Source organism: Calliopsis andreniformis, chromosome 5, assembly GCF_051401765.1.
Source record: "Calliopsis andreniformis isolate RMS-2024a chromosome 5, iyCalAndr_principal, whole genome shotgun sequence".
In the NCBI taxonomy this organism is placed as follows: Eukaryota; Metazoa; Arthropoda; class Insecta; order Hymenoptera; family Andrenidae; genus Calliopsis; species Calliopsis andreniformis.
Genome location: NC_135066.1, coordinates 24,446,960 through 24,464,464, shown reverse-complemented (window position 1 = coordinate 24,464,464; position 17,505 = coordinate 24,446,960). Strand labels below are relative to the sequence as shown.

At 35.3% G+C, this 17,505-nt stretch overlaps 2 protein-coding genes across 2 annotated transcripts; both read left to right on the top strand.

Moving 5' to 3' along the window:
• The first annotated feature begins 11,445 nt into the window (after positions 1 to 11,445).
• On the top strand, positions 11,446 to 15,777 carry LOC143179686 (uncharacterized). Its single transcript, XM_076378999.1, has one exon. It carries the CDS (start codon positions 11,446 to 11,448, stop codon positions 12,433 to 12,435), a length of 990 nt encoding a protein of 329 aa, XP_076235114.1. The 3' UTR covers positions 12,436 to 15,777.
• LOC143179685 (uncharacterized) lies at positions 12,953 to 17,069 on the top strand. Its single transcript, XM_076378998.1, has 3 exons — positions 12,953 to 13,003; positions 16,448 to 16,837; positions 16,935 to 17,069. Exons 1-2 carry the CDS (start codon positions 12,953 to 12,955, stop codon positions 16,706 to 16,708), a joined length of 312 nt encoding a protein of 103 aa, XP_076235113.1. The 3' UTR covers positions 16,709 to 16,837; positions 16,935 to 17,069.
• The last annotated feature ends 436 nt before the right edge of the window (positions 17,070 to 17,505 follow it).

Sequence of the window (17,505 nt, the reverse complement as noted above, 5' to 3'; positions counted from 1 at the left end):
GGTGTGTAAGATAACAGTAATTGTGAAGTGCACACGTGTAAACATAGTCCACATCCATAGCGTTTCGCTGGAGACACATGTGCATCTATACATAGTTGACACTGAAAATCTTCTCCAGGCGTAGGGTAGGGCGGGGCTTAAAGGTTCAATTTGACTATTTCGACTTATACTGTGAAAACCGAGCCTACTATATCAAAATATACAATACTAATCAAACAAACAGTTACCTGACCATGTTTAACTCAATTTTTGGTTGAATTATCATAATAGAAATATGTCATTTTACAATTTTTTTAGACCTTGTCGTCTGTCTCTCTTTGCCCCATAGTAGGGGTAAAAAGAGACAGCCAGGAGGCAAAAAGGTCCAGTATTTAATTTTAATTTTAAAAAGGTTTTATGAAATAATAACAATATTTGATTTAATGAAATTCAGAAGTTTATTTTTATTCCAAAAACAAAAAGTCAAAAGTACTGTAATTATCACTATTCGACAAATTTTAACTTTTTTTCAAATTTGTAAACGTAAATAAACATTTCTTATAGATTTCGACGTGCTGATTACGAATCTGCAAACCGTTTTTTTCCAGAACGTACAGTTTTTGAAAAAATTATTTTTGAAAAAAATGACAAATTCTCAACTTTGGGATTTTTTTGTGCTTTTACCGTAGTAGTTATTTAGTTGCTTTTTGCACGAAATGATTCTGCGGACTCTCCTGAATAAAATAGTATAAATCGTTATTAGATTATAAACATCGAAATAGGTTTAAATAACAATTAAAGTGGAAAGGATACCCAAAACGCACCCATTTTTGCTGATATTTTTCACTTTATTTCAAAAAGTAAGGGTCTAGGAGAAAATTTGACTATACCACGCGATAGAGCAAACCTTTCTACTAAGGAAAGTATCAGGCGAATGTCCAAAATTATTTTTGTTTTCAATATAGGAATAAAATAGTTTGGCGAAACGCGCGGCGGCGACAGTGGTACTCAATGACGCCGGCGCGCGTGGAGGACGCCTCGCCTGTCGCCTTTCGTTCAGCGGTCCCTATATGCGCACGGCACTCGTATCTTCTGGCAATATTGTACTTAATTGACGTATTTATATAAAAAATATTATTTAATTATTTATAAATTATTTTTTCACAAATGCAGAAACAGTGAAAATTAATATACGTTACCTAAAAGCAGTTTCTTCCCGACTGACGTTTGTTTAATTCTTCTGATTCTCTTTGTAACTGCCAACAGTAATCTGCCAGTATTGCAGTACTATTTTTGCCGGTATAAGGTTTTTCAAGCACACTAATGTCCTGATGAAATCGATCATCGTGCTCGTCACTTACATCTCCAAGATTTTCAGGAAGGACGTCCATATGCGAGTGTAGGAAATGCATTTTTAGAGATATATTACATCCCAATTCTCTGCCAGCCTGGAGTAATTCTTCGACAATTTTTTCATAATCTGGTGATCGATATGAGTCAAGAAAGTTTTTACAGGTATTTTTGTACGCTGTCCACACTTTTTTTTCTGCAGGTAACATTTTTTTAGTAAATTCTTCATCTAGCATTAATGTTCGAATTTGTGGCCCTATAAAAATGCCTTCTTTTATTTTTGGTTCGGACAAAGCTGTGAATTTCAGTTTTAAATATTTGAACGCTGTTCCGTTTTTGTCCATACCTTTTACAAAATTTTTCATAATTCCCAGATTAATATAAAGCGGCGGCAAATAAATATTCTTTTTGTTGACTAAATTAATATTCTGTACATTTTTTTTTCCGGGACGGAAACTTTTTCTTGTTGGCCATTTTCTAACGACATAGTGGTCTGACCTTGCTCGACTATCCCAATCACACAAGAAACAGCAGTATTTTGTGTACCCACTTTGTAAGCCCATTAATATGCCTATAACTTTTAAATCTCCACATATATGCCAATTATACTTTTTGTAATTAATTTTATGTAGAACTGTTTTAAAAGTATCATACGTTTCTTTTATTTTCGCACCATATGCAATTGGTACAGAAGGATATAAATTGCCATTGTGCAATAATACTGCCTTTAAAGTTGTTTTTGAAGAATCTATGAAGAGTCTCCATTCTTTAGGTTGTTGTACGTAACCTAGTTTGGCATATACAATTTCGACATGAGGACAGTCACATATATTGTCGTGTGTAAGAAAACATTCTTTAAAATCTTCGTTCTTTTTTCGGAAGTGAGTAATGGACGTTTCTGATGTGAGAAGATTCCATTGCTGCAATCTGGAGGCTAAAAGCTCTGCTTTACTTTTTGGTAGATTTAAATCACGTACCAAGTCATTTAAATCCGTTTGATTAATTAAATGAATACGACGGTTAACCATTAAAAGTTCATGATCGGCTTCATCAGCCGTGTTTTCACCAGAATTCGAAGATGAAATGGCAGTTGTGGCTTCTGGAAGTGTTGAAGGTGCGTTATCTTCTGCAGACATTGGTCGTATAGCCGATGATACAGTCGGATATGAAATTCTTCCTCTGTTTTTAAAAGTGTGTCCACGTATGTCTGTGAGACAGAAATAACAATCTGTGGCATGGTCTGTTGGTTCCATCCAAACCATCGGTGTATCAAAAGGCATGGTTTATTTCCCCTTTTTTTTATAGGCTAATAGTGCTGTAGCGCATCTGGAGCAGCTTGCTTGAGATGCCCATTCTTTATCTTGATCACCAAATTTGCAATTAAAATATTTTTCGTAAGCTTCTTTGATGGAGTTCGTAATAGTTCTTCGCGAGTTCTTAAAAATTACTTCGCCACACACATAACAAAAGTTATCTGCTATGTTTACACACGCACGAGACATTGTCACTATGCCTAATTGCACTTAAGTTAATACTACCACTAAATTATAAAATACCTAACACTACAAATGTTCGGAATAAAATCTACACACCCCAAATCCTAATTGTATAATAATAATAATAATAAAAATAATAATAATAATAATAATAATAATAATAATAATAATAAAACACTATACAATTTACAAGACACACGTATTCCGATATAACTTCGTGGTGACACTCCGGCAGGGGCTATTTTCATACTACGGAAAAATGCTAAGCGAAGGTAGGTAAAGGTCGTTCAGGACTATATATCTTATAGATGCTTGGTAATAACGCTAAATTGTCCAGATATCTAATATAAATAGTTAAAAATCTTTATGACATTGTTAGTTTAAGAAACCATACACATCTAAAAATATTAAAGCCAGTCCAATCTTTGTAAACGTCGTAAGAAAGTAATACACTTTCATATTCTCTTTTCGCTGTAGTAAAAAGTAGATTTAGATACGTACATTAATTGTCAATGTTTTTGTATTTGTGAGACAATAATTTATAAATAATTAAATAATACATTTATATAAATACGTCAATTAATTATAATATTGCCAGAGAATAAGAGTGCCGTGCGCGTATAGGAACCACTGAACGGCAGACGGTAGGCGAGGCGTCCTCCGCGCGCGACGCCGTCATTGAGTACCACTGTCGCCGCCGCGCGTTTCGTCAAACTATTTTATTTCTATATTGAAAACAAAAATAATTTTGGACATTCGCTTGATGTTTTTCTTAGTAAAAAGGTTTGCTCTATCGCGTGGTATAGTCAAATGTTCTCCTAGACCCTTACTTTTTAAAATAAAGTGAAAAATATCAGCAAAAATGGGTGCGTTTTGGGTGTCCTTTCCACTTTAATTGTTATTTAAACCTATTTCGATGTTTATAATCTAATAACTATTTATATTATTTTATTCAGGAGAGTCCGCAGAATCATTTCGTGCAAAAAGCAACTAAATAACTACTACGGTAAAAGCACAAAAAAATCCCAAAGTTGAGAATTTGTCATTTTTTTCAAAAATAATTTGTTCAAAAACTGTACGTTCTGGAAAAAAACGGTTTGCATATTCGTAATCAGCACGTCGACTATAAGAAACGGAAATCTATAAGAAATGTTTATTTCCGCTTACAAAATTAGACCCGTGTTAAACAGTGTTATTAACAAAAAAAATCTTTTTCATATTTCAAAAAGCAACAGATATTTTTTTAAACGTAACACAAAAATAAAATTCTTCTTTCATTATAACTACAGTATAGTATAACATGTACATAAGTAACATTTTTTGGTATCTCTATTTTATCTTAATCAGACTCATCGTTTCCTGAATCACAATTATTACAAACAAAGTAAATGCAACCTCTGTTTAAAATATATTTTTCATGGGCCCATTTTTTGCAAAAATAGCATTGAATCCAACCTTCACCTGGAACACTGTGACTGTACTTCTCGCAGCAAATCAAACAGAAGTATTCATCATCAGAACTGGTTAACTAATCACTGGTAACCTCTTGTAAAATAGCTTTTTTTTACTTGCTTAACTTTTTCATTTGCTTTGCTTTTCTCGTTTACACTTTTAGCCTTTTTCTTATTCGCGATTTCTTGGTCTTTACGTAGATTTTCTTTTTCGGGTGTATCCGTTAAAATAGTAGTTTTACGGCGTTTTCTATTAATAGTTGACTTTCGTGGTCCGGCTTTAGGTAGCGGTCGTACGATTTCGGGCAAAAAACTCCCTGTGGATCAATTAATGTTGATATCTGTGCATCATACGATGTTAATGACTGTGAGTCCAACGACGTTGGAGGCTGTGGATTAGACAACACTGTTGGCAAAGGAGTAGACGATGTCGATGGCTGGGGCTTATTACTGTCAGTTTCCATGGGGCGATCCGTTACGTAACTAGGTGCAAAATCAGCGTCGTTAAATTTATCTTGGTTGAAGGGAAATATGCCCGTTTTTTCAAATCCACTCATTATGTTACTCGGTGTCAAAGCTAAAGGTAAAGAAGTGCGGACGATTCCAGGGATATCATATATAGTCATTGTTTTTCCAGCATTATTCTGCATCCATGCATCTTGAGCTGAAGACAGATATCTTTTAAAAGGTCCATATACCGACACGTCAAGTGGCTGTAATTTGTGGGAACAATGTGGTGGGAAAGAGAGTATCACCACTCCATTTTCTTTAGCCAGATCTAGTGTTGGTACAGATAAGTGTGAAGAATGGTTGTCTAAAACCAACAGAACAGGTGATTCTTTACTAGGCCTAACGTGCTTGATAAAATGCTGCACAAATATGAGAAACTCGTCATTAGTAATCCAACCGCTAGAATTTCCAGCACCAATGCAATCAGTAGGACCATCCCGAATGAAATGGTCTTGAAACTTTTTGCGAGGGAACATGAACATAAGTGGAATTGACGAACTTGTAGCTGAAACCGCTACTAATGGGGTTACATTGGTTCCACGTTCACCTGATGTTACTGAACCAACATTTCGCTTTCCTTTAGCAGCAACTATTTTTGATGGTTTGGTGACAGTCGATACGCCAGTTTCATCGGCATTCCATATGGAAGAAGCTGTAAATTTAACTCGGTCCATAACTTCTGCTAATTTCGTATAAAACTCTTGCACATTAGATTTGTTGAACGCCGTAGCTCTGCTGAGACTTGTTGCTTCAGGTTTTCTAATGGAGAGACTTGTATTTCGTTTAAGAAAAGCAGACATCTAATCTCTACCAGCCATTTTGTTGGTATGACATTTTTCCGGTACACTTATTTCATATTTAATGGCACAGTCATGAGCCATGCGACGAACTTCTTTAGGACCTATACCGTGGAAAATTTGTGCACGTTTAAGCAAATATTCTGTGAAACTGGCTTCTTATTCTTTATTAAATATCTGCCTTGGAGTACTATAGCCAAATCTCAAGTTGACAGGATCATTCTTCATTCTTTTAATAAATCTTGACAATGAAGTTTTACTTAATTCAAAGTCACGACATACCTGCCTCAATGATTTATTTTCATTGATAACTAAATCTGCTGCACGTTGCATCAACTCTACAGATTTAGTTCCACGATCAGATTTTCTTTTATAGTTGCGTATACTAACACAAAAAAAGTTTTTAATAACCAATATATTAATAATGGGGTGAAAACTTTTTTCACTCCAACTACGTGTAAGTGTTTTTACAAGTTATAAAAAAAATTACCGTTCAAACTAACTAAAAACTAATAATAAATCGTGAAAAACAAATACATCACGTATACAAATAAACTATGTTTAGGCATGGTAACCGAAATAACACTGCTCGAAACTAAAAAGAATAATAATGAAAAAATTTACTTACGTTAAAATTTTGAGACGCGGTCTTGTATCTCCTGCTAGCGGCGTCGCTTGACTGCCAGCGATGCCTCATTAGGCCTCCCGCACCCCCTTCTCTCCCCTCGTATAGTTAGAAAGAACGATACGTCACTAGTTTTTCAGATTATTTATGGTGGACTTTTATACCCGTGGACTTTTAAGCCCTGTCCTACCCTATACAGAGTGTAACAAAAATGTCGCAGTTCCTTAAAAGGGGTGATTCAGGGGGTGATTTGAAACAATTTTTTCCTTAGCGAAAATGTAAGATGAGGCTTCGTTAACGAGTTATTAACGAAAAACACCGCCCAATGAGAGCGCGAGTTTGCCGCCCGAGCGACCGCGGTAGCGTTGGATACGCGCGCTAGATGCTACGGTTGTACTCCGAACAAGAAAGTCGTCATACATCGAAGAAAATAGCATAAGTATGAAAACTGAAAGCGACATAATAAATAATACCGAGTCCTTTTTTTGTTTATCACTTGAAGTGAATAATTACTTAAAATCAAGGAAAACTACGTGCAACGTAAGAATACGAATATGTAAATCTCTTATTCGCATAACATACAAACGAAAAAGCAATACAACAAAAAATAAAGGAAGAGGAGAACAAACTTCACCTGTAGTTTCTAAACCTATGTCACTGGGTCACTGTACCGATCCTGGTTATCGACCGTCGAAATGGTTTATGCTAGGGCACGCGTTTAGGTAATTTATGGCTTTATTGCTTTGGTTTCGAAGGAGACATGATCTCGGAGTGTCCGAACAAGGAAGGTCTGAGGTGCTTAAACTACGTGGGGGGTACAAGGAGCTTCTTTGAAAAAATTCTACCCTACCATAAACCATTTCGACGGTCAGTGACCAGGATCGGTACAGTGACTCAGTGACACAGATTTACAAACTACAGATGAATTGCATTTAATTCATTAATGATTATTATTTTTTAAATCTAACGCAGACTACTTTCAACGTTTCTATCTTCAACGTTAATTCTCCAATTCTCCGTTCATTTCTTTTGTTGCATTGCTTTTTCGTTTATACGTTATGCAAATATTTTCATACTAATGCTATTTCCGTCGACACATGCCGACTTCTTGTTCGGAGTACAACCGTGGCGCCCAGCGCGTACCCAACGCTATCACGGTCGCTCGGGCGGCAAACGTGTGCTCTCATTGGCCGGTGTTTCTCGTTAATAACTGGTTAACGAAGCCTCATCTTACATCTTTGCTAAGGAAAAAGTTGCTTCAAATCACCCCTTGAATCACCCCTTTTAAGGAACTGCGACATTCTTGTTACACTCTGTATAGATTAGGGGAGACACCTCCGATTTCAATGACCTTGGAATATGTTGTCAAGGTCATCATTCTGAACAACTTTTCCCTATACATATACCCGGCGGTCTCTTTTAGTTTTCGAGATATTCGCAAAGAAAGTTTTCAATATTGAAAAGAGTGATCGAAATGGGTCTGGGTTAGATTCGTTAGCGAGAGCTTCTGTTTAGCTTTCTCGTTGAAACCTATATTGTTAATATTTCTTATGATGTCGAAAGAACTCGAGGAAAGACGGTTCATTATTATCAGTTTCGAAAAAATCGTTATAACGTAAAGTGGTGCATTAATTATTGTAAAAATCGATGAAGCCAAATTTGGACGTCAAAAGTATAGTCGTGCACGACTTATTACGGGACAATGGATTTTCGGTGGTATAGCCCGTGACACAAAAAAGATATTTGTAGTACCAATTCTGTCCCGTAGAGCAGATGTATTACTGCCTCTTATATTAAAAAAGATTGATCCTGGCACAATAATTCATAGTGATTGTTGGAAAGCATATGAACAAATTGATAAAAATATATATCAACATTTTGTAGTGAATCGTTCAAAAAATTTCGTTGATCCAATCACAGGTATCCATACCCAGAATATTGAAAGACTATGGAGAAATATTCGTGGCAATATTCCTAGATATAGTCGTAGAGGATATCATTTCAACTACTATCTGGCAGAATTTGTATTTAAAAGAACATTCGATTTTGACGAACGACTGAATGCTTTTTTTCAAGTAATGGCACATACATAGAAAATAACTGTAGATATAAATAAATAAACAAGTAGGAATGTGTCTATTATTTTGGGGAGTGGCTGCCGCACCTCCCCAAACCCTTCCCCGCTAATGAACCTAACCCGGACCAACTGCGATCACATTTTTTAATATTGAAAACATTTTTGCGAATATCTCGAAAACTAAAAGAGACCGCCGAGTATATGTATAGGGAAAAGTTGTTCAGAATGATGACATTGACAATATATTCCAAGGTTATTGAAATCGCATGTGGCTCCCCTAATCTGTATATTTATCTTTTTAAGTACCGAGTACGAATTGAAAAATTTGAAAATATCACTAAATATCGTTAAAGTCAAATATCATTAAATAACATTAAAGACTACAGCGTGTTCAAATTTCCACAAAATTCGAAATGGTAATCCGAAAAGTGTCCGATTACCTGTAGAATGACCCAATATTGATTGTCGGGAAAATGAAAAAGATTGTTTAGAAATAGAACAATTGAGTTAGCCAAGTGTCAACTTGGGAATGAATTGAGGGAGAAATATATTGTGTTACGAATTTTCTCATTTTAGCCTAAAATGGTTTAGGTTACCTTTGTACACTGAGTGAACTTAGACTTAATGGGATATTATAAGGTGTTGGGGGTATGTTTTATATTGTTTCCTTCCGATCTGTGGAATCTCCCAGCATGGTACACATCAACATGATCAACAGCTTCTCCGCGGGGCTCCTCGGTTGACACTAATTTTGGCGGAGTTTTACTCTTTTCAAGGTCATTAGAAACCTAAAAAGTTCACCCGTCATATACACTGCTTCCTGACCGTCACAACGTGTTTATAGAAACATTAGATGAGCGGCATCCACCGACTCACGCATATCCTGCTGCGAATGTGCACGTAAAGGTAGAATTCAAAATAGTAGCAGCAACAGTTTTTCCTCAATAACTCGAAATCTAAAGCCGACCGCCAATTTTCTCACAGAAAAAAACTGTTAAAAATATCGTCCTTTATAGCATACTTAAAAATCGTCCAAATCGGTGAGGGTGTAACACTTTGATAGGTTCACCTGAATTTGTAATATGGGTGATGATGGTGCGTGTGCTGCTCTTGCACCCAAATAATAATAACACAATTTAGAGTATAAGTCGTTTATTTTTATATTTACTTCCCAGTTCTGAGTACATTGACTGAATGTCCTGCTTGGTCTAGGTGCTAGGTATAAATGTACTTCCTTCCCCACTTCTGCCGAACCCCACTAACTCTCCTCGGATAGCGCGCGCTCCAACAATACGCATGCGCAGAAAATTGAATCAAGTTGATATGCTGCGAAGGACTGGGTACGCGGAAGAATACGTTTTCACGACAAAGATTTCGCCGATTAACATTTGCGAAATTTTATGGCGATGTTTCTGCTAAAAAAGTGACACTGATTTAACGTGACTTTAATGGTTGCAATTAAACGAAATGATATTTTTAGAAAATAATGAAAATTGTGAATATAATTTATTTTTTAATCTATGCCGTCAAAATGACATATTACGAAAAACATAAGTTCCTTTGCCGACTTAATCCCACGGACATTGAACAGAGCCAGTATAGCACTAAATAAGCCGTATAATATGCATCTTTAAATACGTATAACTTTTGATACTATGAATTCTTAAAGTTAAAATTGATATTTTTTAATTCTACTTGAGAAATACTATCGATAAATACGAAAAGAGATTATCAGTTTTTTGGCCTCCTATGATGAAGTTTAACCCCTGCTTGTTTATGTTAATTGGAATTACAATCAGAATTTAATTTAGCAAATAAATTACACATATTTTTTATTATATTTCACTATATTAAGTCTTGGCCGGCGAACTCGACGTCAAAATGACTCGGCGTACGCCGTTAGTGCACACGAGTTCGCCTTCCGAGGGTTAAACATGAATGAATGCCAAACCTCTTTTCGCGTAAGAATGTGGACTGGATTTTTGACTACTACACTACAATTTAACAGTGTATCCGACGCGAAAACCAGGAACAGTCAGATCAACTCCTCCACCGAGGTCTTCTTCCAGTGGGTTTGGAGGAAGAATTAGCGGTAACGCTGGATCAAGGAATACTATCGGCGATGGTTCTATTTTTTCTAGGTTGTTTGGAAATGACATTCATGGATCACGTGTTGTAACTACACCTAAGAGCCTTAGTCACCTAAGTAATGGAAATTATTATAATACTCATACTTCTGTTGATAATCAAGGAAACAGAATCTGGAGATTTTCTGGCTAATCAGTAAAAAATTACTTACAAAATGTTGTATCTTACATGTAAACTTTGGGCTTAGAGTTTGTTTTGTAAATCGGAAACTACAGTTATCATAAAATACGACAAACTGTATTGTTCTTTCGTAAACAGATATAATATTGAATATGGTAGAATTGATGGTTTCTATTTTATAATGTTGTTCGAAAGTAGTGTCAATAGATGCATTGACATCATTCATAAATGATAACTGTGGATTCTTCCTTTTTAGTGCCATATTACTGTTGTATGTCGTACTTATATAATTATACACATATCTTATAGATCCCTAAAGTACTCAAGAAGTAGTTAAAATATATAATCACATGTAGTAAATAAAGAAGTGGAATATACTATATAGCATCAACATTTTCACCGTATTTCTGATTCTTTGCTACATTCAGACGAAATACTCATTTCATAAAACAACATTTATGTTACAAGTTATTAAGTAAATAAGCCAAAATATATTACTAATAGTGGATACTGAATGTGTAGAGTCACTTTGAAGCAATGGACATTTAACAATTAATTATTAACGAAAACGGCACATTGTCGAATGGCACTGACATTAGCAGATATAGAAATAAAAACATGAAGTTGCATGACTAACTTGCTATACAGCCTGCCTGTCAAGATACAAGGAAGGTAATGACTATAATATTTAAACAAAATTCCATAATATCTGTAACACTAACAATGTTAATACATAAAAGACAAATGATGAAAATTAACTTGAGTACAGCATGGCATGGGGATATGCTTAGAAAGAAATTTTCTAAATGATTAGGAAGTAGATAACGAATTGTTCACAGAATTCAACAACGGAGATAACAGAATAATCACAAGACGACAAAGCAATAATGGAATGGCCTCCTCGGCATCCGATTCACAATCGACTAAGTCCGGATATCCATTTGGAAGTGAATATCCTAGTGCTGATGCTACCAAAAGTTCTTATCCACCCTCAAGGAATCCATCAGACAACTCATCGGGTTATGTATCCAATTTGGGTTACCCTTCCAGAAGTAGTTTGTTTAATTATTCATCCAGGTCTGGTTCCTATCCATCTGAATATTCCTCAAGAAGCTCTGGGTACCCATCGGAGTCTAGAAGCCCCTCTAGCTCTTCTAGTTATCTATCAGAAGTTGGAAGTTCATCTAGAAACAACTTCGGATATCCATCGAGGACTAGTTCTGGGTATCCATCAGCATCTGGATATTCTTCGGGAAGTTCGAGTTACCCAACACAGCCAAAATATTTTCTACGAAATTCTTCTGGATATCCGTCACAATCTGGTTACCCACTGAACAGTAATTCTGGTTACTCGGGACATCCTGAAAGATATCCTCATGGACACTCTCAAGAATATCCACAAGGACATTCACAAGGATATCCACGTGGATATCCACAAGGAAATTCACAAGGATATCCACAAGGAAATTCACAAGGATATCCACAAGGAAATTCACAAGGATATCCACAAGGATATCCACAAGGAAATTCACAAGGATATCCACAAGGGAATTCACAAGGATATCCACAAGGAAATTCACAAGGATATCCACAAGGATATCCACAAGGAAATTCACAAGGATATCCACAAGGATATTCACAAGGATATCCACAAGGAAATTCACAAGGATATTCACAAGGAAATTCACAAGGATATCCGCAAGGAAATTCACAAGGATATCCACAGGGAGGATACCAGGGAGGATATCAGGGAGGTTACAGTGTTAAATCTTCATCAACTAGAAAACCAAATTTCAGTGATCAGTTAACCAACATAGCTAAAGATCTTGCGGGAAGAATTCTGACTCAAACGATCATAGATAGAGTCAGTGGAAGACATTAACCGGATATGCAATTACAGTATTCTCTCGATAGCAGGCTTCTGGAGCCACGCGTTAGTGATACCGAATCTGTCTCTACTCCTATCGGGGGAACCCGTTCAATCGGGTAGGATTTTGGTGTTGATTTGCCTGTGCTAGTGTATCCGGGTTCTGTATAGATGAGACAATACTAATGTACCATTGAAATTTAATTTTTAATTTTTAGTTTTTTATCAATGAAACTTTCACAATGAAACTTTAATTGGTAGTTAATTGGTACTTTCACAAATTAATTTTTGATTAAAATGGTACCAAACACGATATAATACGAGAGCATTTTCGGAACACACGGAATGAATTTATCAATGTGAGTAGAATACATAAGGAAATCAAAAGCGCAAAAACGTTTCCGCCTACACGTTATGGGTTTTATAAACCGATTTATCGAAGCGACGCTGTTACTTAAAGGTTCATTAGCTCAGATGTTACAGCAAGTGAAAATGAAACCAAGCATCACATAATTTGGACCATTTGTAAATTATGAAGAGCGATATGTACGTAATGAAAGAAATATCAACATTTGTTGAACCGGTAAATATAATTCAAATCGTATCGTGTTTAATATCATTTTAATCAGAAAATTCACCCCACTATAACGGTGATATTTTTATTAACAAAAAATCAAAAATAAAAAAGTTTATACTTTCTAATGACGTTACATTAGTGTTGTCTCTCTCTTTCAATCACTATTCTTTTCTGCATGAACACCAAACCGCCGACCCTTATTCCGAAGTAATCTGACGCCGAAATTCGTAGTACCTCCTCGATAGTGAGATAGGACCAGTTCCAAAGGTAGTACAACTATCGCGAGAATATTGTCTTACGATCAGTTAAACAAGTTGAGGATGATTCAGCGTTCAACATAAGATATTTATCTAATTAAATATTGCTTTCTTATAGTGTAACTCTTTATAGATGCATGTTCTTTTACCGTATAATCCTAAAATCGGTAAGTATTTAGAATTTTTCTATTCTCACCAATTTTCATGATTTTGAAATATGTTATAGAGCATAAAATTTTGTACAATTTTTTTCTATACATATAATCACCACTCGGTGATTATTTTCGAAATATTCGCAAAATATTATTGCAACTATTACATTGAATTCTGCATTTACATACACATTCGTTGCAATGTACAATTCAGCATAGGACTACTAATTGTCTATTGTTTCTCTAAATACATCGCGGTAGATGGTAACCAATATTTATAACTGGTAAACTCATCGAGAAAGTACCTCGTGAATTCAAACAGGATGCTTACAAGATGGCAATATGCGTTTAATCTATCGTTGGATAAAATGTAGGAACGTTATGTTTGGATTAAGTTTTATTGGGGTGGGAATACAAGAGAGTACCGGATCCTGAACAACTTTTTTATATATAATCACAGCTGGATCTTAGTTTTCGAATTATACGGAAAAGTATGTTTGGTAGTATATACCGTATTTCTAATGTTTAGGATAGATTTGACTGCATAATCATGCAAATAATAGATTGCAATGGATGTACAGGACTATATTTTGGTATACGTTATCATTGCGGAAGTTCGTTGATCCAATCACAGGTGTCCATACCAGAATATTGAAAGACTATGGAGAAATATTCGTGGCAATATTCCTAGGTATGGTCGTAGAGGATATCATTATATCATTTCAACCACTATCTGGCAGAATTTGTATTTAAAAGAACATTCGATTTTGACGAACAACTGGATGCTTTTTTCAAGTAATGGCAGATACATATAAAATAAATGAAGATATAAAGGAATAAACAAGTAGGAACGTGGCTATTATTTATACATTTTTGCAAACCCCTCCCCGCTAATGAACCTAACCCGGACCAACTCCGATCACATTTTTTAATATTGAAAACATTTTTGCGAATATCTCGATAACTAAGAGACCGCCGGGTATATGTATAAGGAAAAGTTGTTCAGAATGATGACCTTGACAACATATTCCAAGGTCATTGAAATCGGATGTGGCTCCCCTAATCTGTATATTTACCCATTTTTTGAATAAACTCTACAATTTCGATATTTAATTAGAAAAATTTTGATAATGAATAGAGGTGTATTTACCAAATTGTCTCATTTTTCAAATTGTGTCACTTTTGGAATACATGTGGAGTATTTGAATTAGTTATTAAAAACTGCAGTCGAGGAGAGTGAAATATTATATGGTATGTAATAAAGCGGCATATAGTATAAATACATAACTAAATTTGTTGAAACCATGTATTAGGAAACACCGTAATTTTTGTAGAACATTGTTTTTTTACAGTCTTTTCTGTTTCGTTTTTTTATGTAAGATACATTGTAACATGTAAACATTACCTTTTCGGTCATGTATCAGTTATTTGTTGCATTCTACACCATTCATCGTGCTATGAATTACTTTTTGTTCTATTACAATTTGTGCAAAATCATCATAATTATTACATAAATTCACAAATTCATGAATTTCATTATCAATGCATCTTTAGTTCTGTAATGGTCCTAGAGAAATGGAACGGTATTATTTTATTTGGTTCATACGTTTATCTGCCAAAGGATCGTAGATTGCTAAAGTCTGCTTTCTACGGTGCGCGTGATTCGGGGAAGTTTGGAATGACTTGCGCATAATATGGCTCAGTTTGTACTGAAGACATTTATAAAGAAGGTAGATATAATAAAAACGAATCGCAAACAATGTCGAATAGTGGAGACAAAGCCCTTTTTTTCGAATGACACAGACTTGGCGGTCTGTTTGTATCTATCAGTTAAAGATCAAAAACTCTGCATTATATTTCATCGATGTTATATGTATTGGCTGACGATCACAAGATGTTTTCATGGTAACAATAGATAAGCGGTGGCCCTATGATATTGCTGACGGTGCGACGGACTCGTACGTATAGACAGAATTCAATGTGATAATAGCAGCAGTTTTTTACAAATATCTAGAGAGTTGAAGCCGAATGACGGATGTATGTATAGGAAAAAATTATTCAAAATTTTGTGGTGTATTACATATTTCAAAACCACCGAAATCGGTGAGGATAGACAACTTCTAAATAATTACCGTACAGCTTTAACTGTTACATTAATCAAAACTAATTTTTAATTGGCGAAACGATCATTTGTGATACTATATTATTATTTGTTACTGTGAACACCACACAAAACGCAATTTATGATTCAATTCATTCAATAGTTTTGTATATCTCGATATAATTACAAAATGATATCAGTTGTAGTTAGGGAATTTTGTAATTCCATCAGGTTTTAAATTTTGAGTAATACAGGTTTCTGGTATGCGTATCATTTATTGAACATTATTTATTGACCATATTCGGACTATATGACATATTGAAGTGAGATACTTATTAAAATTACATACATACTCTTTTTAATTTTTCCGTAATGAATAAAAATTGAAATAAGTAATAACATAAGTAACTTGTTTGTAATTGAAACAAATATACCTGTAAATATTGTAAACATATATACATCGAACCATTTTATTAAGTAAGATAATAACTTTGTTTTAGCTTATTTTTATTTCAATTGGCTTGATTTTTTATAACATTTCATTTCCAATCACGAAAATCAATTTTACGAGTATCATCATACATAAATACTATCAGGTTACTTATTTTCTCGATGGGGTGGAAAACTTTTCCTGCGTCGAATTGCCGTGAGTTCGAGGCAGGGAGGCCTAATAAACTTCGCCGTATCCGCCCTGCAAGTCACTCGCCAAACGACATTCAACTGTATGGGCACCAGGCACTTTCGTGCCAAATACTGTGAAATTCGACAATTATACGCAACCCTTGCAGTACAGGTATGGCGGAACACCTCGGTTAGCTCGGAGAGGAAGAGGAAAAGTCGTGGACCAAACGCACGGAATCTAGCCTTCACGGCAAGGCGATGACGAAACGTCGAGTATCTTACATAGGTGTTTATTGTACAATTGATCTGGACTGTGCAGACCTCACGGCAACGGAAGATCTTACAGGTGTTCGGTAATAACAGAAAACGGACACGCATCCTAAGAAAATCAGCACACACGGACTCGCCCGTGTGTTACAGAGTTTGTGAAAGGGAAAAGGGGAAAGAATCCATCAATAAGGTTTTCATCCAGGTCTTACCAACAGATGGTAAACAGGCAATTCTAGTAGCTGAATTGTTGATAAGGTTAAAATCAATGCTCATCCAAACTGTTTTACCGACGAAAAGAATTGATCGATAAAAATGCAAATGTGGGAGTGGGAAGGTAAATGTGATTCAGTACATGAAATTAGCTATGGAGAAAAGTAGTGGAGAAAAAGAAGACAAAATAATGATCAGTGTTGTCAAATTTTAACATTTTGCATACTTGGTATGTATAAATATTCACATCTTTTTCAAATTGTGGGAGAACTTATATGATGAGGATGAAATGCTTTTAATAATCTTTTTTATTTTTAATCTTACAGAAGAAGCTGTATCCCCCAATTACAGGCTACATAAATTTAAATTATCGAAGAGCTGTTAGTAGATATCGATGGAGATGGCAGCAGGATTTAATTTTCCTTTTGTTGTGGATTGAGGGGGAAGATACAGACGTTTGGGGGCTAAGAAGATTATTCGGAATGGATTTTAGGATGAGTTGCAATGACACAAAACCGTTAAAAAGGTGATCATATAATATATTTTAATCCCTCCAATGTCATGAACCAGCTAAGACTGAACTCGCGCTCAAACGTGTCGCCCCGGAAAATCACGCTCTCCAGTTAATATATACAAAACACAGACTCCTCGGAGCCTCGCCCGATCAACCATCGACATATCATGTTACGTATATTCGTTAACGCTTACAGGATCATTATTATATCGATTGGGGAGAAGAAGAAGAATGATAGTGCGTGTAAAATTATTCAATTTTTTCAATAAAAGGGTTTAAAATATGTGTATTACAAAACATTTTGTTTAAACAAATGGCGCTGAAACTGAGACAGCACGACTTCTCGGGGTGTAGCTTCGTCAAAATACTCGAATTTGATTTGC

Bases quoted from the DNA above. Each gene is read 5' to 3' on its own strand.
- LOC143179686 (XM_076378999.1), top strand. From the start codon at position 11,446: ATGGCCTCCTCGGCATCCGATTCACAATCGACTAAGTCCGGATATCCA.
- LOC143179685 (XM_076378998.1), top strand. From the start codon at position 12,953: ATGAAGAGCGATATGTACGTAATGAAAGAAATATCAACATTTGTTGAA. The intron at 13,004-16,447 runs GTAAATATAATT...TGGACTGTGCAG, and splicing joins TATCAACATTTGTTGAACCG to ACCTCACGGCAACGGAAGAT.